Source organism: Candidozyma duobushaemuli (genome assembly GCF_002926085.2).
Source record: "Candidozyma duobushaemuli strain B09383 chromosome Unknown A_B09383, whole genome shotgun sequence".
In the NCBI taxonomy this organism is placed as follows: domain Eukaryota; kingdom Fungi; phylum Ascomycota; class Pichiomycetes; order Serinales; family Metschnikowiaceae; genus Candidozyma; species Candidozyma duobushaemuli.
The window spans coordinates 1188407-1208176 of record NW_020289901.1 but is presented as its reverse complement, the minus strand read 5'-3'; the positions used below and the strand labels follow the sequence as shown (position 1 = coordinate 1208176).

The following is a 19770-nucleotide window of genomic DNA, read 5'->3' as shown; positions in this document are numbered from 1 at the left end:
TCAATGCATAACGAAATAAAAGGATATAACGGATCGAAAAATTTTTGTTTAGAATTTTGGTGCCCCAGAAAGACTGGGCGTCCTCGCAATGTTAGCGTCATTCACCATCCAATTATGATACATTTCTCAATCGAGAAGAACTTGGGCCTGGTCTCATTACAATGCAACCGCAAGCACGGCAAGCATCAAGCCTGCAGCGCCAGGAAGCAACTTCTCACTTCCAGAGCGAGCCTCAATCTGTTGTCTCTTGTCAAACAAGCCTGACAAGAAACCTCCCGTGGAAGATGGAGAAGATGAGGATTCAGAACCAGACTGGGATGGAGTCTCGGCAGCAGCACCAGCAGCACCAGCAGCAGAGGAAGCTGGAGCACTGGTGTCAGCTGGAGCACTGGTGTCAGCTGGAGTACTGGAGCCAGCTGGAGCAGTCGAGGAAGCAGCAGAAGAGCTAGGAGCCACGGACGAGCTAGAAGCAGCAGAGCTGGAGGCAGCGCTAGAGGAAGCACTGGAAGAGGCCTGCTTGGTGGAAGTGTTGGTGTTGGAGCTCGATCTGGAGCTGGAACGGGCAGACGAGGAAGCAGACGAAGAAGAGTTGGAGTCACCCTCCATCTTTTTCCAGAAGTCCTCATCCTGGTCCTCACACTCCTCGGTGGTGACACTGACGTGGGTCTTGGTGCCAACATTCACCTCAGTGGTCTTGTATGTGGAGACAACAGTCTCGTCGCTGGTTCCAGTGACAACCTGGCCAGCGCTGGTGGTAGTGTAAGGACGTCTGGTGGTGTAGGTGTGAATCTCGGTCTTGGCCTCCTGCTCGTCAGCCTCATCCTCACTGTCCCAGAAGTCGTAGTCGTCATCACCACAGTCAACGTTGTCACAGTTCACGTTGGCGCAAGAATCAGAGCCAGAGCCAGAACCGGAACCGGAGCCAGAGCCGGAGCCACCAGAACCAGAGCTTGGGGTGGACCACCACTTGGTAGAAGTGGTGGCAGGCTTTCCGCCAGAACCAGAGTCACCGTCCACCACCTTGGTGTCAGTCCACTCTTCCTCATCGTCACAGATCCAGACAGCAGCACCAGAAGTGGAGGTGTACTGGCCAGCCTGGGTGATGGTGGTCTTGATGCCGAGAATGTCGCTCGAAGTCACAACCTCGCGGGAAGTAGAAGTTCTGGTAGTGGAGCCAGGCAAGGTGGTCCACGAGGTGGTGGTGCTACCACCCTCAGTGATGACAGTGAGAGAGGTGTGGACAGGGGTACCAGCCGACAGAGAAGAGCTTCCAGTGGATCTGGTTGAAGTGGTTTCTGGGGTTGGAGTGGACAAGCCTGGGATGGGGTCGATGTCACTCTCACAGTCCTCCTCATCACCGTCCACCCAGGTGGTGGTGGTGCCGTCAGACTCGGTGGTGACAATCACGCTGCCGCTGCTGGCACTCGAGGAAACGCTGTTGGATCCCGAAGTAGTAGCAGAGCCGCCGTTAGTGGTAGTAGAACCGCCGTTAGTGGTAGTAGAACCGCCGTTAGTGGTAGTAGAACCGCCGTTAGTGGTAGTAGAGCCGCCGTTAGTGGTAGTGGTAGGGGCATCGGTGTCAGAGTCGCCAGGGATGAGAGGCTCGTCAGAGGCACAGTCATCGTCGGTGATTCGTGAAGCAATTGCAGCAGCATCTTCAGAGGATGGGTCGGCAGAGCCAGAGGCCGAGTTGCTCTCAGAAGCAGAGTCGGTCTCGGAAGCAGAGCTGGCAGTGGTGGTGCCGAAGATGTTGTCAAACCAGCCACCGGTGCTTGAGGAGCTAGAAGCACTAGCAGAGCCAGAGCCAGAAGAACCCGACTCGCTCGACTCGCTCGACTCAACCGAGGTTGAGGAGGCAGACACAGTAGCGGAGTTGCTGTTGCTGTTGCCTGGGTTAGGAGTGACTGGGTCGGCATCGGTGGTAGGAAGTTCAGTCTCAATGGACTCACAGTCCTCGTCCTCGTCATCGTCATCATCCTCGGCAGCGGCAGAAGCAGCAAGGGCACGGCCTGAGCCAGAAGCAGAACCGGAGGAGGTTACTGAGGCTCCCGAGTCGTCAGATGAGGTGCTGTCGTCATTGCCGAACAAACCATCCAACAATCCCTTTTTGGAGGAGGAAGCAGACGAAGATGAGGCAGAGCTCAGTGAGGTCAGTTCCTTTGGAGTGTTCTGGGAAACTGGGGCAGATGTTTGAGCAGAGCTGACAGCACTAGAAGATGGGGCAGCAGCAGCAGCAGCAGCAGGAGAGGAACTGGAGGCTACCGCAGCAGCAGCGACAGGCTGGGAGGAAGCAGCTTCAGAAGAAGCAGCAGGCTCAGCAGCAGCACTAGAAGATCCAGAACCGGAACCACTGTCGGAACCAGAACCACTGTCGGAACCAGAACCACTGTCGGAACCAGAACCACTGTCGGAACCAGAATCACCACCAGTGAGCCAGTCAAAGAGACCTCTCTTGGCAAGTTCCTCAGCTTGTTGGAAGGAGTCCTTTTCAACGGCATTCCTCTTGATGTTTGCTCTGTCCTTCTCGCTTTGCACCTTAGCAAAGGCAGAGGCGCAAAGAACTAAAGTCAATGTTTGAGTGGACAACCTCATGTCTTATCCATTAACGAGTGGAGGGATGTTTCGGTAGACCCTTGGAGCGAACTGAATTAAATTAAAATAAAAAGAAGGGTGTCAAAATCCGAAGGCTGGGCTTGGTGAACAAAAGAGAAACAAAATTTGTGAAATACGCAAGGGCTTTGGGGCTCAAGGATTTATAAAGCCCTCATACATTTTCTGCCACTTTGGAATAGTTGGAGGTCGTTCCTGTCTTACCGCATTAGGTAAAGATTCTTCGCAGCCAATATACCCAAGAAGGAACATTTTCTTTGATGCGGCCTGCAGACAACAATGCACCCTCGTTAGTCTGGGGCTCATTGTGCATGCTTGACTACATCAAGCAATTCCTTCAAATTGGTATTCTACAAATGTGGAAGCCATTCTGATGGTCAGTTCTGGAAGTTGCAAAACATTAATTATGGTTCAGGATACAATGCGACGTGAAGAACGGTCTAGAGCTCACTATAGCCATTCTGATTTGACGGCCTGTCAAAGTTTTGACAACCACAAGGCCAACAAACGCCAGATCTATCGTAAAACTACTAAAGCCCCCATACTCTCTCTTGCAAAAACTCTACATTGCAGCTGCTTCTCATGCCTTTCGTGTAGAATCAGCGTTAGTTCAGGTAGGCGTGCTATTTTAAGGTTACGGCTTGAAATTCAAGCCGAAACGCCACTTCCTCTTTGGGTAATACACCTTTGGGAACACACCACAGAATATTATGCGGACCCTGAGCATAACATTTTACCAATAACGGATAACAAATATGACCGAAGCGCAATTGAATATTCTCTTTCTGCTTTGTTCCAGGCCTGGCTTTCTTCGTAACTGTTTTTGGCAGGAGACTTGTTTTAAAATCAGAATACTCCGGATGCCGGATGTCTTGATTGGAAGCACTACTAAGTTAACTTTTTGTTACCAATTTTATTGGTGGAATCATAGCATCAAGCTTAACCCCAAATAGAACTATTGAAAATAATTACCTAAAAAGAACAAGAAAATTACGAAGACGGATCTTCTTTTGTGGGAATCATGGGAAATATGCGGTCAGAACCATATGCTGCAAGTCTGTCTTGTGCTCTGTGGTTCTTTAAACCTTAGCGTAGGCGTAATTCAAGAACATGTCGTGGCCATGCTCTGGGTTGCTGGCAATCGCTCTCTTCACAGAACGCTTGATCTTTCTGTGCAAAGCTCTCTTGATAGCTCTGGTCTTGATCAACTTGGCGTCACAGCAGCAAGCCTTGGCGTCTCCGCTGAAGACACTAGATCCGGAGCCGGAGCTGGAGGAGCCAGAACCAGAGGAGCCAGAGCCCGAGGAGCCAGAGCCCGAGGAGCCGGAGCCCCAAATGCCAGAGCCAGAGGAACCGGAGCTTCCAGAAGAGCCAGAGGAACCGGAGCTTCCAGAAGAGCCAGAACCGCCGGAGCTGCTTGAGTCGCCGCCAAAGATATCGTTGAAGATAGAGTCGAAGAAACCACCGGAGCTCGAATCAGAACCAGAACCAGAACCAGAGGAAACCTCGTTACCAGAGCCAGAGCCAGATCCAGAGGAACCAGAACCAGAGCCAGATCCAGAGGAACCAGAACCAGAGCCCAAACCACTGAAGAGGTTCTCCAAAAAGTTGCCGTCAGATCCAGAGCCAGATCCATCGAAGAGACCGCTGAAGATAGTCTTAGCAAGCTCACCGAAGAGGCCGGCGTTGTTGACAATACTCTGGAAAAGCTCACCACCAACGTCAACCAAGACACTCAACAAGCGACTGAGGAAAGACGTGTCAGAGGCTCCATCTCCAAAGAGGGTGTCGAAGATTCTGCCAACGGTGCCAGAGGTGAACAAACCGACAACAAAGTTGAAACCCCAACGGAAGATTCTCTGGATAATGCCACTCTCCTTGAAGGAATTCCACAAGTTACCCCATGGAATAGCACGAATGACACCGGTAAGCAAGTTCAAGGCACCTTGGATCAAGTCAGTGTTACCAAAGATAGAGCGAATAATGTTCTGGATGATACCAGAGTCAAAGATCAGACTGACAATGGATCCAATGGCATCGGCAAGGTCTCTCTTCTCCATTCCATAAGCGTCCAAGATGTCTGGGTGGAAGTCTCTCTTCTCTCTGGCGTTGGGGAGCTCCGCATACAATCTCTTGATGAATGGGTGGGCTCTTTCTAAAGCTCTCTTCTGAGCCTTAGCACCGTCTTTCTCAACCTCCTCCATGATGCCCTTGGCATCAGAGGAAAGAGCGACGTTCAAGTCCAGGTCGTTGAGAACGGATTCGAAGAACTGCTGCATCTTACCACTGTTCTTCAAGGCCTTGAAGACAACAATGTCGTCGACGTTACCGTCCTGGATGGCCTGGGCGACACCCTCTTGGACAGAACGCTTCAAACGAGGAGAGTTGGCGAACTGGTCAACAAACTCCTCGAGCAAGTTGGAGTTGTGGAGTTGAGTCAATAACTGGTCCACAAAGTCCTCATCGTCACGCTTCTGGGCGGCATTGACATTGCCAGAAGCACTTCTTTCATTAAGCTCACGCATAGCTTTGGTAACGTATTCGAAGTCAATAATCTCAGCACCACTTTCACTTCTCTTCATGATGTTGACGGCAGAGCCAGTGGCTGGGCAGCTGACACGAGCGAGGCCGTGAAGGCGGTCGCCATGGTAAAAACTGAAGCGAACCTCATTGTAAATAACTCGAGCGAAGGAACAGCTGATCAAACGTGAGTTTTGAATTGAAGGTTGTTCTCGGATTCGAAGAAATAGAAAACGAAAGTATGTCTTCGACGGAAGAAAAAAAAAAGTACAAGCTTCAAAAAGACGAGGCTGTTAAGGCTTGCAAAATGGTGGGACTGGGGAACCTTTTAAGGGACCCTACCATTTGCAGCCATCTAGATGCACGAGGTTGAGAATTACTGGATTGGGATAAGTGCGTTTTAGTCCACTGCCATAAAAAGTATGTTCTTCTGTCTGCCAATGTGCAGGTGCGTCTTCGAAGCATAAAATAAAATTACCTCTTTCGATCATAGATTCATATACCATATGGGGAAACTGTTTGATGAAGGGGAATGGTAAAACCGGGAATTTTTTTTTCCTGAAATGGGATCTGGCTACACTGCTGTAAATTTAGAAAATACCCAAACACGCAAGTCGCCCATGCAGCCACTCCCCCAATCAGTAGTGTTGGCTTGTAGCCGAGTAAAAGCCCAGCTGATGGAGGCCAGATCATGTAAATAGGCTGTTTCAAAGCCTATTGTGTTGGCTGTCCTTGTGGTCCATTGCAACAACTTAGAAGGGTGTCAAATAAACAATTATGTGGTTGAAGGCCTTGGCTGCGAAAGCTGAGATCGGCTCTGACTTCGATGTCTCCAAAATACAATTAGCTATTGAGGCCATAATAGAACGTTAGGACAACTTTTCTTGACCCCCCCCCCCCCCCCCCCCCCCCCCCCAAATTTTCTTCTATTGACGTGGCCACATTACCATTGATCCAAAGGACATTCAAATTCTTTAGGTGGATACACACGTGACACCACAGCGGCTGCTCATTTTGTTCACAGACGACTCTTGAGGAATCAGGTTGAAATGAGACCAAGCTTAATACGTCTGATCAGGCCACGTCGCCCTGAGAGAAAAACACCTCCTCTTTTACCGCCTTTGAAGCTTTACCGCTCGATTCTTAGAGCTCACAGATTAAAGTTGCCATCTGAACTTCGATCCTTGGGTGATGAGTACGTGAAGGCAGAATTCAAAGCCCACAAGAATACAGACAATGCCCTTCATATCGTTGGGTTCTTGACTCAGTGGCAGGATTACTTGAGAAGCATCGATGGTGGCACCTGGCAGGAGGGAAAGATGACCCAACAGGACCTAGACAAGATGTCGCCAGAGCAAGTCTCTCAGCTCTACGAGTTGATGCAAGAGACCAAGCGTATTGGTCAGCAATAAGCATATGCATGGAAATAAGCCCTATTGCAATACACGGATAGAATTATGATTGTCTTACACGCTCTCGAATATTAGTCTAAATCCATTATAAGCCCTTGCCGTAGTTGCCAGAAGCAAAGAAGTCCATGATGATCTTCACAATGTTCTCCAAGGCGTTCAACCACTCAGCCAACTGCTCGTTGACCTTCTCTTGGTTGGCGCCCAACTTTTCAAAGAAGTCCTTTCTGTAAGGACAAGCTTTCATAGCCAACTTGAACACTGGCTTGACCAACATACCGTGGTACTGGGATAACGTCTTGGTGTAAGCATCGGTGAAAGTAACAGTCAACTCTTTGCTAGGGTTGTCAACGGTTTCTCTCATTGCCTGAGCAGTAAATTGCAATCCTCTGGACAACCACAAGAGACCCTGTGTGGCCTTCTTGCTCTTGGTTGGGGCCTCGGACAAGACCAAGTCTTGCAAAGTGGAAGCTCCTGCTGGATCCAGCAAAAGCTTGGCCTTGATCTTTTCAATGTTACCGTTCATGTCATTCTTGACAACTGTGAACGCGGAGGATCCCAACAAGTCGAAGAGCTTGACCAAGGATTCGGCAGCCTCCAAGAAAGCAGCGGTGTCCACTTTGTTGTCAGTGACTGGCACGTCAGCAAAGGAACGCTTCATCTCATCAAAGAAGGTAGACATGGTGGTAGTTTATGAATGTGGTAGTGATTGATGTCAAGTATATACGAAACTTCGATAAGGTCGCGCAAAGTTTGCCCAAACGCCTCGATAGTGGGGCTGAGGCACCATGAAAATACGCCGACAAAACAAACAAACTTCCGTGATTTTTCACAAGGCATCATAATTTAAACTACTTGAGGGACACCAGGGACATAGAGCAAAAATTTCACCGGAAAATGGCACAAAAAATAAATCTAGCCAGAGGTGTAAGCACGTCGTCTATTGGTGTGGATCTACACGTGTAAAGGAGGTGATCGTTGATTCTGGGTCTTTCGTATCGCGTAATTCTATGAAGCTGAAGGCAACAACTAATTAGGGCATCTTTACCACTCTAGTTCGTCTGCCCAACGCACAGCTTTGCTGTCTCTGTGTACTTGCACCTGCAGTTGCCTCTGCGCTTTTGGAGCCTTGTATTCTTCAAATTCTCGTTTCAGGTAAAAACCTGATTTATTTTCTTCTTGTTTGCTCTCTTCAGTCTCGCAAAATCGTTTGCTATGATGAGCCTTGATGATAGCTAGCTTCTTCTTTGCCAGCGGCCCACTTCGTTCGTGGGATCTGAACAATCTCATTAACGTTATCTGGCATGAGGAAACCCTCGCAATTGGAGGCATTGAGCTCTGTGCCAAACTGAGTAGCGTCGTTGACTAGCCCTGTCAGCGATTCGACCATGAATATTTGTATTGGCAGCCGCAGCAGCAGCTCTTTGAGACAGGGCCTCAGAGGCCTTCGCATCCTAGGCACGCATATACGCTGAGGGGAGCGATTAGGACTTCTTGAATTTGTATCGGTGATATTGGACAATGGCTGTAAGGAAGGAATGGAAGACATGCTCCTTCTCGGTCTGTCAGAGAGCCTGAGCTTCTTGCTGGGACGTAGGCTATTTTCCTTGTTTTCATCGTTAAATCGTTTTGCCACCCGTTGTTGAGAGAACTCCTTTGTGGAGCTGTCGTCTAGAAAAGAGTCCAACTTCATGTCCAATGAGTCTGAAGGCTGCTTCCTCAAGCGAGCACGAAACACTCTTGTGCGTAGCTGATCATCAAGCTCAAAGTCGCTGTTATCCTCTTCTAGCTCGCTAAGGAGCTTTTCAATCTTGTCGTTCTTGAGTGGTTTATCGAGCAATTCTCTTGATCGGAGATGGTGTGTGACCTGAAAGAGCTCATTAGGCAGTGTTCGAAGATCTGGGAAGCTATTCATATTGAGGAAAGCAGGTGACTTCGACGGCGAAGCATCATATGGAGTTGTAGACGGCCTTTTCACTGGCGAGGCATGTAGAGGGATTTCACTGAAATCATTTATCTGGAGATCATCATCATCGAGGATGTTCGAGGTATCGAACGTGGAAGTAGATTCACAATTCATGAACTGGCATATATGGGTATTAAGAAATGTGATGTGAGCAGACCAAAACAAGAACGTTAAGTACGAGGCTCGATGTGAGGTTTGTTAGTACTGTTGATGCCTTCTTGTCTCTGTGTTTACACAAGTGCTCAAAGAGGAAATCGTTCGCACCCACTGTTTGATGGTGATTATGGGACTGAAAAAGCGGTGCGCTGGATTGGGTGCAAAAAGTGCATAACCAGATTTGGGAAAGGGTTCTTGTCTGTTTATATAGCGATTTCATTCCAAACAGGTTAAATGCTACTTTGAGAAATTTGGGTGTCGATTGATTACACGGCTCGCCTGGGTGTTGGTCATAATGGGCAGACAGAAACGTACGCTAAGCAGTTGAGATAAATGCAAAGAGGTAGAACTGCATTTCTATACCAACGACATAGATGGATATTTTAATGAGTGGTCGTGGAACTCTCCTTTAAGATCTGCGAGCTGGTCCCAGCAGCATCCTCTCATAAACTACAACCATTCCTCGAATTTTTCACACTTATTGATTCCGCTTATCATCTTGGATTCCCAAATGGTTCTTGAAATATTAGAAAGATATTACGAATAATTTGTGCTCCAAATGTTATCCTTTAGTTGAACTTCTGGTTGAAGCATCACTCGCACCGTAAGCCCTCATGCTCGACTGAAAGCCTGGTCGCCGATCACCGAGCACGATTGCTGGAGTCTAGTCTCTCCGCTTCCATGTCTCACCAAGCATATTCGCCCTTGCACAGCATAAATCGACTAATTAATAACTGATTTAACAAAATCAAGCTAGAAACCAACTAATCTACTGTCATGTCTTTTTTTTGTTTCTTTCTTTTATATAGATTATTCGTCTTCCTCTTTAGACCGTGGTACGGCAGTACGTGGGCCGGCTAATCGAAGCTTCCATTAACTATCTCGGCCCAACGTTTCGCAGCCATTGTACACCCGCACTGACACATTGATAATTGCATTCATACGCCGCCACGTTTCTACCTCACCAGATTCAAAGCATTTCGAGTAAAATCTATCCAGCCTATATAAACATGAGAAAACGGAAGTATGACACCGTTTGCTCCGCCTCTGCGTGGTGACACAAGTAAGATAACTTCACATGACCGCGAAGGCTTTGCGCACGCTGAATCTTCTGCGCAGCCGTACCTGAACGAAGAAAGCTAATTATTCGCTGCCCCTACTTCTTTTTCAGCAATGTCAGCCAACGACTTCTACAACTCCGGCCAACAGGGCCAAAGATCTGACAACAATTACCAGAGCAACAACCAGGGCGGTCCTGGTGGCCAAGGCGGCCAGAACCAAGGTGGAGAAGGTGGAGACCGTTCTCTTCTTACTTCTGCCATTGGCGGTGCTATGGGTGGTCATTCCAGCGGCGGTGGCGTTGAAAACATGATTGGCAACAAGATTGGACTGGTGCTCTCCGGCGGAGGTAACAACGAGCAGCGCAATTCTGGTGGAGGTGGCCTCGGTGGTTTGCTCGGCGGCGGAGGTAACAACAACCACAACCAGAACCAGAACCAGGGCGGTGGAGGTGGCCTTGGTGGCCTTATGGGCATGCTTGGTGGCGGCAACAACAACAACCAGAACCACCAAGGTGGAAACGGCGGTAGATACGACAACTACGGCAATGGTAACCAGGGCTCCCACCATAACAGTAGCTCTGGCGGTCTTCTCGGTAGTGTTATGGGTGCTCTCGGCGGTGACGACCGCAAGAACCACCAGGGCGGCTACAATGGTGGAAACAACCAGAGTGGTGGCCTCTTTGGTGGTTCTGGTAGCCAAGGCGGTAGCCACGGTGGAAGCCACCACTCTAGCGGTGGTAGATACAACAACAACGGCAACGGCGGCTCTTGGGGCTACAATAGCCAGGGTGGAAACCAGGGTGGCTATGGCGGTGGCCAGGGCAATTATGGTGGAAACCAAGGCGGTTACGGTGGTGGCCAGGGCGGTTACGGTGGTGGCCAGGGCGGTTACGGTGGTAACCAAGGCGGCAGATGGTAGTTTACTAGCCTCAGAAATGTTGTAATGAACGATTGATTTTCTACACTGTAGATGAGCATCATAATTTTTTCATTTAAGCATCGAAGTAAAAAAAAATTAATAGTACAGTAGTGTTAAGGAGCGTTAAGGTGGTTCATCTAGTAGTCCGAGGCAGAGCACACATTAGTGTACAAGACAACGTACTCAATTACGGCCGAGGAGCCGTCCTCTAATGTGGTGGTGGTGGAAGATGAACCGGTCGAAAAGTAGTCACCAGAGGGAATTGGTGAAGCGGAAGACGAAGGAGCACTGGTGACAGCAGCAGCAGACAGCAAAGGCTCCGACTCGCTTGGAGCAGCGGCCACTGCACTTGGGTCCAGCACGGCCGACTCGTAGATCGAGGAGTAATCGTCAGATGGGTATGACGAGAAGTCCAGGACAGTCTCCAGAAGAGCTGGAGGTTTGGTGGAGCTGGTGATGGTGGCCGACTCAGTTTCGTCAGCAGGCACGTAAGTAGCAGTGCCTGTAACTTGAGTAGAAGTGAGCGATCCAGCATCGTTGGTCCAGACGTACTCGGTCACGGGGATTCTGGCGACGACATCGTAGGTTGTGGTTCTGAAGACTGTCTCGTCAGCCTTCACCGAGCCTAGCAACGCAAGAAGTGGGAGACTTGAAAGGAGTGTGGTTCTGAGCATTGAAGGCGGAGGCTTAACGAAAGTATAAAGTGGGTGGCAATTGAAACCTGAAACAGCGCTGGTTTTATACTGGGGGGCACTATTGGCGGAACAAGTCCGATTGGGGAAGGGTGCAGCATCCGAGATTTAATGGCACAAAGGTGCATTGACTAGACCAGGGTGCATTGAACATGAGTGAAAACAGATTAGACAGAGCCAAAAGAGGACGAGGCTGGTTCCATAACGCCTTGTTTGAGCCACTCTCGTTGATCCAGGTGCTGGCTTAGTCGCCTTCTTGTCAAAAAGTGCTGGTTCTTGTTCGGTGCGGCGCGGTACAGGCCCTCGCTTACAGGCCTTGAGAGAAGCGCACCTCAACGGCGAGATCGCCATAAATCGAAGATGTCACCAATGGTCAAATGAGCGAGCAAGTAGCAACCTTTTGATAATTTTGAACATCTTGACAAATTATAATTACAACAGTATTTTATCGACGGGTATTTGGCTCGGCAATGGCGGGTTGTGGTGCCATAGGCTCTCCCATTATTGGGTCGCACTGCCAGCCACCCTGGGTAAGGTAGCCCGAATTCTTCGCAAGCGCTAGCTGTAAACGCCAAATAAGATACGAGCAGGATGCGTAACCGAAAATGAGACCACTTTGGCGCATTGGCATATTATTTAACGTGTTGTCTAGCGATGCGTTCAACGCTCAGCTCAGCTTCTCGTGATTTAGCGATGTACGCTCTTTAACGCTCTTGACAGCCTCCTCTAGATGTGGAAACTCTTCAACTAGCTTACTGCCCAACACATCGCAGAGCTTCTCGAATCCAAGCATTTTGCCCTTGAGTCTGGCGTTACTCTTCGCAGTCACTTCGACGAACTCTCTGGTATAAATGTCCGGATTACGCCCATCCTCAATGTAGCTTATGACATCCACGGGAACAGGAAATTGCTGAGTGAACGGGCTATGAGTTAGGCCGGAGAGCTGACTTATGATTTGGTTGGTTCTGTGGGCCAAGGCAGCATGCGACTGGTGTGTGCCTTGGTTGTCGTGCACGAGGACACCAAGCTCGATCGTCGATTCTATAAGTGCCAGAAGCTGAGCAGCAGTAGACTGAAGAGGCTCGTTCTCGTCTGATTGGGTGAGTTCAGAGGTGGTCATAGTCTGGCTCCAAGTAATTCTTCGCACTCAGTGATACTTCTACCGCTTAGGACACTATGCAGCACGACCGTTGTCCGAAAGGTGCCAATGCCGCCAGTGAGATCACCAAAGGTGATGTTTTTAAAGCTCCTCCTTGTAGCGAGCTTGTAGGTAGTGTTCTCTTATCAACCACCTTGAATGCCAACTTTTGGTGCCTTGTAGCTTGGAACGGCGGGTGACCTTCACGTGAGAACATTTTTGGTAAGGATACTGCAAAAAGCAGATCTCAACTAGACTACGCTGGACTCTTCACAAAGCCCACTTTGCATAATTTCTAAACACTGACAGAGCACTTATTCAAGACGTCTGCTCGTTCCCCTCATCGACTACACAAAAAGAAATGTCCCGTCTTGTCACGTTACGGTACAACCTGGACAAATGGCATGAGGCCCAGCTCAACAGAGGATCAGACCTGTCGGCGCAGAATCTGCCGTCGAAAATGATCACACTCAACTACCGCAAGGAACGACTGTCAACGCCGACGCCAGCAGTTTCGCCAGTTCCATGGCTCTTCAAAAAACGAGAAGAGAAGGCCAGGCGACCCAAGTACGACGAGAACGAGCCCTTCCTTGTACGCCCCGCGGCCGAGTCATTGGCCCGTCTTCGAAACTACGAAAGCTTCATTGATCCAGAAGATCCCCTACAAGCCGACAAAAATTGGTACCACGACCTCACCAACGTCGCGCAGCGGCTCAAGCTTCTACGAGACACATACAAGGTTCTTCAGGCAGTGAGGAAAAAAAGAGCCATGGGCGAGAGAGTCGATTTCCGCACGGCGCACGAGCTCAAGTCGAAAACCGGGCTGCCTGTTCATCTGGATGACGATCGAGAGAAAAATAGTGAGGAAGAAAAACCACCGCCTCCGCCGCCAGCACGCAGAGGCAGACCACGGAAACGGGGTGGTGGAGTTCGAGGCAGAAAACCAGGCCCACGGCTGCGGGCAGCCATTCCTGCCCCAGGGCCCACGGCTACCAGAAGTCGCGGCAGGCGGCGCGAAGCAGACAAGGTGGAAGAGAGAAAGATGGCTTCGGATCTGGCATCGACACCGGCACCAAGCGAAGGGTTCAGTCACGACGAGAGTCTGTTGACCACAGTTGGCTTGGCGTCTCTGAGCCAACCGCTAGCGAGCAATGAGATCATGGTGCCTGAACTAATGCCTCGATTGGCTGCGAAACAGGCGGGGCAGGACGTGGGTGCGAATTGGGCTCCTGGCCCTGGCGACTCCCAGACTGACCAGGATTTGATGAGTGGATTAGGCCAGGAATTGGGCCAGCGCTTGACACAAGAGTTGACCCAGGCGCTGTTCCCAGACCCTGGGAGCCAGGACCAAGTAAGTCAGGACCAATTCGCCAATAGCAGCCAAGCGCCATCGTATGCTCAATGGAGCGAGTGGCAAAACAATCCAGTAAATCAGGGTATCCAGTTGGACGAGTACCTCGCACACGGCTACGCAGAGCCGAGCTCGCTTTCAGAACTGACAGTGTCGATCATTGAGAATCTCAAGCGCAGGAACCCTTCTGGCCTGGTGCTCGCCTCGCTATACAATAGACCAGGCGGGCTCAATTTTCTGCCCCAATGGGCCGCCCAGAACAACTATCAGGGTGACGAACACCAGCCTCAGCAGGACCCTCCGTCCGATCTCCAAGGCCCTCAACCGCCCTCAGGGCCCCAAACCCAGTGATCTTGCAGCACGGGCCGCAAAACCAATGAAATGTTGATAATTGGTTTTGTGGACTTCTCGGCAGATCGGCCCTTTTGAGCCGTTACAATATTCTACGCTCCAGAAAAAGGGCTCGTCAATAGGCTTTGGTGATCTCGGGCGTATCTCATCCCCCTCGATGCACTGAGAGTGTGGCTTTGACCCTGCAGCGATCCAAAACTACCAATACTGAGACAGGGTTTAGCCGATATCTCGTTGCAAGCATTGGCTACCCCATGTATTTCGTACAGCCTCAGCAAATCACAAAATCATAAATCAGTATCACCTGATCTACACCGGCTGGACAATCGTGCCCCACATAATATCAATATCACCTCTGCATAAACGCCACACAATGCTTGCAAGCTTGGCTTGCACCAGAGTGCCTTCAAGGCAGCCTTGGCTACGATTGTAGATCTTAGTAAATAGCAGCAACATTTCCAAGCTTGAACCTGGGTTCATGCTTGGCAGCGCTGTGCAGAAGGTTGCGCAAAAAAAGTCTTATTTTTTTCATTTGCACCCAAGAAGAGTGCATGTCTTAGTATTGTCATTGCCGTTTCGAATCTTCTTTTTCTGCAGGTCACTCGCTATCTGTCTTTGCTTCATTGTGAAGCGATCTTTTTTCCTACCTGCCAGATCCTCCGACGTTAATTAATTCGATAAGCTGTCCTCTAGCCCGAATTTAAACTTTTTCTTCACGTCCGCTACCCCTTGATGACTCTGGACACTGAAGTAAAGCATTTAAGACCCCAACTTCAACACATGAAGACCACCCCCGACTTGGTCGGGGGACGGTATAATCCTGGTATCCCTAACCAGACCAACGAGGAGCGTAAGAGACGCTTCAGTCTGTCTGTGGAGTCAAAGAGCGGGCCTGATGCTCTTTTGGCTGAGGTGCAAAATAGGAGTAACGAGGATTACAGAGATATATCCTTCCCACCTCATAAGTTGGATAAAACATACCAACTGCGCATTTCTTTTGATACAATCGACATTCGCTACTATGAAGATAATGACCCTATGGCAGAACTATACGACGACGACTCGCTTAGTCTGAGAATGCGTCGCATGTCCGAAGACCATGATAGCGGTCGAGGAAGACGCCGTGAATCAGATTTGAAGATTCCAGGCCGTTCCCCAGTCGGATCTCCCAGCGCTTCCCCAACGAGAATGATGTCGCCTCACAGAAACATGGCATCCATGTTTCGTGGCATGTTGAAGTATCCAACAACACCAATCATCACCCACAGGGGTACAGCCTTCACTCGTATCCACCATCTTTTTGAGGATTTGTATTTGGGCAAACTCGCTAGTAAAGGTTTGGGTCCTGTGTTGCCCCGTCGTGTCATATTGATCTACATCTCTGGTAGAAAGCACACTTGGGTTGCACTCGACTGGATTCTTCGCAACTTCATTGAACACGGTGACTCCATCATTATAGTGTCAGCGATTAACCACAAGTTAGCTCCACCCTCAGATGGACAGACCAGATATCCCTCGCCCAATGCTTATGCTCCGAAAACTCCGAGAGTTAGACAAAGACAACGCAGAAGACCAGAATTTGTCAAAGAGATTACTAGGAGTGTGATGCACTACGTCTTAAATGTTATCAATAAGGATGTCATTGCAAAGGTTGCGGTAGAGATCATTGATAGTAACACCAAAGATGCCTTGAAGGACATGTACAAACTTTACGAGCCAAATATCGTCTGTGTTGGTTCCAAGGTGAATACGAAGAACAGTGCTCCGCTCAAGTCCTGGCAATCGTCACGTTTAAGTGACAGACTTGTTAAGAATTTTCCCTTACCAGTGATAGTTGTGCCAGCGCTGAACATGAGTGAATTTGAGAAGAAGGTTCAGCTTCAATTGGAGGAGGAAGCTACTGGCAAGACAAAAACAATAGATCAATCTGATGACACCCAGCCGGCTGGGAATACCGGAAAGATGAATATCATTAAACGCAAGAAGAAGGATGGCGATGATGAACTCGAGTCGCTACTTTCCTCTGACGATAGCGACTCTGTCACCAGTTTCAGCGGCAATTCCGTTGCATCTTCTTCATCTTATTCCAGTTTTAAGGAGGTTGCCGATGTCTACAAAGAATACCGTCTCAGCCTTCACGATAAGCTAGATGAGTTGAAGGTGCACAAAATCGATGAAAGTTACTTCGTCAATTTTGCCAAGGCTATATCAGATAAGTCTCTTCAATTTTGTGACGAGTTGAGAGGAATTGACCCTGATTTTAAGGGCAAGGGTGCTAAACTCGCTAGCGCTATCACAGGGTCGAACTCATTTGGTAAAGTTCCATATAAGACCAAATCATTGCTCGAACCGGAGCCTGCACGAAGCATTAACGGACCTTCTACAGGAAAATCATACAGTGAGTTGAAGAAGACCCTTACAAGGAATGCTCAGAATAATGAAGCGAGGAATAGTCCCGCTCCTCCAACTTCTAGTTCTCCGCCTCAGCAAATTCAATTTGCGAATCACAAGAACGTCCCCAGTATTACCATTGATGACAGCTCAAAACCAAGCAAGTCGCCTACGCCAGCCCCCAATTCCAGCTCGTCGAAGATTTCCGATCTGGGAACCCCTCATAGACTGAAGGAGAGAGCAAATGGGTTGAAAAAGTTCTTCTCCAACGATGAGCGTTCCGTGCACCAGAGTCTGATCAAACCAACGAAATCCAATCCAGAGGTTCGTTCAAATGATAGCGATGACAAGAAGAAGAAAAAAAAGAAGAAGTTCTGGATTTTCTGATACGGACTAAGCGGCTTGCGCCTTTGGGAAAAACCAATGTTCCTGTACACAGTAGGAGATATCTACTGAGATATCATCACGACTAGTATGCAATTAGTTTAGAGTCACATTCGCAGCATTATAGAATAGTATAAAATGAATTACATTTTTAGTATCCTACTATTAACACTATGTTTGATTTCAAAATGCTTAGCAGACACAGACTATTTCGTGGGCCAACTGATCGCTGCTTTTGATCTTGACTCCTCCTTCAATGTGAACAATTTCGGAATGCTTGATAATGATCTAGATACAAACAAGGACTCGGAAGGATTGCAGGAATTCACTCCCATCAGAAATACAATCAAGCAAACAGAGCTTCAGCAGTATTCGTTTATTGTGAACACGAGTACTGGTTTGGGTGAATACTACGAGTATTTGATTTTTATTACAGGCAACATTTGTGACCAGCCCGATGATCTAAGTGCAAGTGCAAACCAAAGTTTGACATTATACTACTCATTCAATGCTTCGATGTTCGAGAACTATGAACTAGGTACGATGGTTCATTTTGAGAATGGGTATTTCCTGGCTTTGGCTGATGTACCTGTTTCAAGTGGAGAGGATTCAATCTTGTACATTGGTGTTAGAGCTCCTGAAAGCACCAATGTTACAGCTTCGTGGTCTTATGAGATTGGTGTCTCTCAAAACGATTTGGTTTATCAATGGGATAATCGCTCATTCGCTCAAGTGGTTGATACCGATGCTGAACTGGCCCTCATAGTGACTGGTAATTTGTCTTCGAATGGACAACATGCTTCAGACTATAACGCATCATCGTCCAGATTTCAGCTTTTTATCTACTCATATGAAGACATCGATCATTTCAAACACTTGAATAGCTCCTGGTGCGCAGTGAGAAATGGGCCGGCCCTTCTCAGCACTGGTATGTTTAACAGTTCTTACACCAATCGTGGCGGTGCGCTTCGTCAACAGTTTCTTGTCGGTGGATTGAACGCTAGCACGAAGTATGTTGGTTTCTTGGTGTCTGACTTCTCGGGCTCTAAATTGGGTGGTGCCGTCTATTCCAAGTTCGAGTTCGAGACAATGAGCCCTACCTCGTGCAACTTGATTTACGATCTAGATTTTTGTGATGAAGTGGCTTACTCAGTGCCGGCACTGTCACTAGACCACTTACAAGACAAAAGCGCTCTAGCGGGAATCTACGACGATCAAGCCAAAAATCTTTATACAAACTTTTCGAAGGCCTTGCAACAGATTGCTTGCAATACAACTATGGATGCTATCTACTCACCTATAAGAAAATGTTCGGATTGCGCAAGGCTGTATAAAAATTGGCTCTGTTCAGTTACAATACCGCGATGCTCGACAAGGAATGTCACCGGATATATTGAAAGGCTCTACAATGAATCTAGAAGTGATTTTGTGAATGAAATGATCGTTCCTCCGCAAAATTACTTTGAGGTTCTTCCTTGTGTGAATGTCTGTCAGGCAATTGTGCGTGATTGCCCATCACAATTTGATTTCCACTGCCCGCGGAAGAACGACTCTATTAGAAAGTCATATTTTTGGGATATCGGGGAGAGTACGCATCTTGTAACTTCGTTGGTACGCTTCATCCAGTAAAAAGTATGGGGTACAAATTGAGCGCATTAAGCTGGACAGTTTTAGGTTTAGTGGTATCCTTACAGTTCCTTTTGGTATAAAACCTAAGAATTCAAGATAGGGCTTTGAAAATATTCAATAGCGCGTCTTGACTATGGCTCTCCCCTTCAATCTATCTCCATTAGCATAATTCAAATTTTTCACTAATTTGATCAAAGCGATTATTTTGGCTCAAGTCATTCTTTGTAAGAAGTTTGACCGGTAAGAATGATTCGGACTCTTCAAATCCACGTATTGCCCGACAATAGGTTCCAACACGTTCTTTGAAGAAATAAATTTCGTTATGTATATTCGCTATTTTTTTTTTTTTTCATCGATTATTAAATTAAGAGGACGCCAGAAAGAATAAGTTTTTTTTTTTTGCTGAAGACGTTGATTGAAGGTCGCTTCGGGATCGGTGTCTCACTCACCTACTCCTCAGCTTTAAAAGCTATAAACCGAAATTATATAGTAAAAAACCTTCTCTCAAGTTACCAGATACCAGAGTGGCTATGACTTCACACCTTGTTCTTGTTAGTTGGGGTGGATAGCGAGCGACAATGTATCTTTGCTGGTTTTTCAAATCATATTATGTCATCGACCCTTCGGCGAAACTGAATTCATTGCCCTTTTCTATTGTTGGGGCAGAAGGGGATTATGTGGTTCGCCCTGGAGTTCTAATACTCTCTCCTTAGACCAGTACGTGTATCTCACGATCTTAACAAACCAATTAAGACGTCTCAAATTCTTGAATGTCGTGTCAGCTGGAGCTAGCATTGAGTTTAAATGCATAGGCACCAGAAATCCTAGCTCATGCCACCAGTATTTTGTGCATTCACACTCTTGGTAAAGATGTATACAAATCGCTAAGGGAATCGAAATCTTCTATAATTCAAAGTTTGGTTGAAAAATGAGTAAAATAGCAGAAATTGACATTTGGTTGGTGCACTACCTTTACCTCATATATACTATCTCTATTCCATTCAAGCGTACTATCGTTCGCGATAGTACATCTGTCAATTTTAACAATACAGAGAAGATTAGCATTGTCCTTGCATAAAGATGACACGCTATACAAAGAGATTTACCATTTTTTTTTTTTTTTTTTTGCAATATCGTATCCTAATCATTTCGAAAACTAATTTTTTTTTTGATGGCACAAGATTTTTAAGATA

General features: G+C 47.8%; 11 protein-coding genes across 11 annotated transcripts; 5 read left to right on the top strand and 6 right to left on the bottom strand. All coding sequences in view use genetic code 12, as the record gives it.

Moving 5' to 3' along the window:
* Positions 1 to 156: 156 nt before the first annotated feature.
* On the bottom strand, positions 157 to 2592 carry PGA25 (Pga25p; the record flags this gene model as incomplete). The annotated part of the gene is made up of 1 exon (XM_025479124.1): positions 157 to 2592. One exon carries the CDS (start codon positions 2590 to 2592, stop codon positions 157 to 159), a length of 2436 nt encoding a protein of 811 aa, XP_025338597.1.
* A 1097-nt stretch (positions 2593 to 3689) lies between these two features.
* On the bottom strand, positions 3690 to 5192 carry CXQ87_000549 (uncharacterized protein; the record flags this gene model as incomplete). Its single annotated transcript, XM_025479123.1, has 1 exon — positions 3690 to 5192. One exon carries the CDS (start codon positions 5190 to 5192, stop codon positions 3690 to 3692), a length of 1503 nt encoding a protein of 500 aa, XP_025338596.1.
* Positions 5193 to 6179: 987 nt separating this feature from the next.
* Positions 6180 to 6542, top strand: CXQ87_000548 (uncharacterized protein; the record flags this gene model as incomplete). Its single annotated transcript, XM_025479122.1, has 1 exon — positions 6180 to 6542. The coding sequence occupies one exon, from the start codon at positions 6180 to 6182 to the stop codon at positions 6540 to 6542; it is 363 nt and encodes a 120-aa protein (XP_025338595.1).
* An 85-nt stretch (positions 6543 to 6627) lies between these two features.
* On the bottom strand, positions 6628 to 7221 carry HET1 (Het1p; the record flags this gene model as incomplete). The annotated part of the gene is made up of 1 exon (XM_025479121.1): positions 6628 to 7221. One exon carries the CDS (start codon positions 7219 to 7221, stop codon positions 6628 to 6630), a length of 594 nt encoding a protein of 197 aa, XP_025338594.1.
* Positions 7222 to 7752: 531 nt separating this feature from the next.
* Positions 7753 to 8619, bottom strand: CXQ87_000546 (uncharacterized protein; the record flags this gene model as incomplete). Its single annotated transcript, XM_025479120.1, has 1 exon — positions 7753 to 8619. One exon carries the CDS (start codon positions 8617 to 8619, stop codon positions 7753 to 7755), a length of 867 nt encoding a protein of 288 aa, XP_025338593.1.
* Positions 8620 to 9834: 1215 nt separating this feature from the next.
* Positions 9835 to 10641, top strand: CXQ87_000545 (uncharacterized protein; the record flags this gene model as incomplete). The annotated part of the gene is made up of 1 exon (XM_025479119.1): positions 9835 to 10641. One exon carries the CDS (start codon positions 9835 to 9837, stop codon positions 10639 to 10641), a length of 807 nt encoding a protein of 268 aa, XP_025338592.1.
* A 137-nt stretch (positions 10642 to 10778) lies between these two features.
* On the bottom strand, positions 10779 to 11315 carry CXQ87_000544 (uncharacterized protein; the record flags this gene model as incomplete). The annotated part of the gene is made up of 1 exon (XM_025479118.1): positions 10779 to 11315. The coding sequence occupies one exon, from the start codon at positions 11313 to 11315 to the stop codon at positions 10779 to 10781; it is 537 nt and encodes a 178-aa protein (XP_025338591.1).
* Positions 11316 to 12000: 685 nt separating this feature from the next.
* On the bottom strand, positions 12001 to 12453 carry MED10 (mediator complex subunit; the record flags this gene model as incomplete). The annotated part of the gene is made up of 1 exon (XM_025479117.1): positions 12001 to 12453. One exon carries the CDS (start codon positions 12451 to 12453, stop codon positions 12001 to 12003), a length of 453 nt encoding a protein of 150 aa, XP_025338590.1.
* Positions 12454 to 12832: 379 nt separating this feature from the next.
* On the top strand, positions 12833 to 14173 carry CXQ87_000542 (uncharacterized protein; the record flags this gene model as incomplete). The annotated part of the gene is made up of 1 exon (XM_025479116.1): positions 12833 to 14173. One exon carries the CDS (start codon positions 12833 to 12835, stop codon positions 14171 to 14173), a length of 1341 nt encoding a protein of 446 aa, XP_025338589.1.
* Positions 14174 to 14953: 780 nt separating this feature from the next.
* CXQ87_000541 (uncharacterized protein) lies at positions 14954 to 16951 on the top strand (the record flags this gene model as incomplete). The annotated part of the gene is made up of 1 exon (XM_025479115.1): positions 14954 to 16951. One exon carries the CDS (start codon positions 14954 to 14956, stop codon positions 16949 to 16951), a length of 1998 nt encoding a protein of 665 aa, XP_025338588.1.
* Positions 16952 to 17086: 135 nt separating this feature from the next.
* MID1 (Mid1p) lies at positions 17087 to 18146 on the top strand (the record flags this gene model as incomplete). The annotated part of the gene is made up of 2 exons (XM_025479114.1): positions 17087 to 18100; positions 18132 to 18146. The coding sequence occupies 2 exons, from the start codon at positions 17087 to 17089 to the stop codon at positions 18144 to 18146; spliced, it is 1029 nt and encodes a 342-aa protein (XP_025338587.1).
* Positions 18147 to 19770: the final 1624 nt, after the last annotated feature.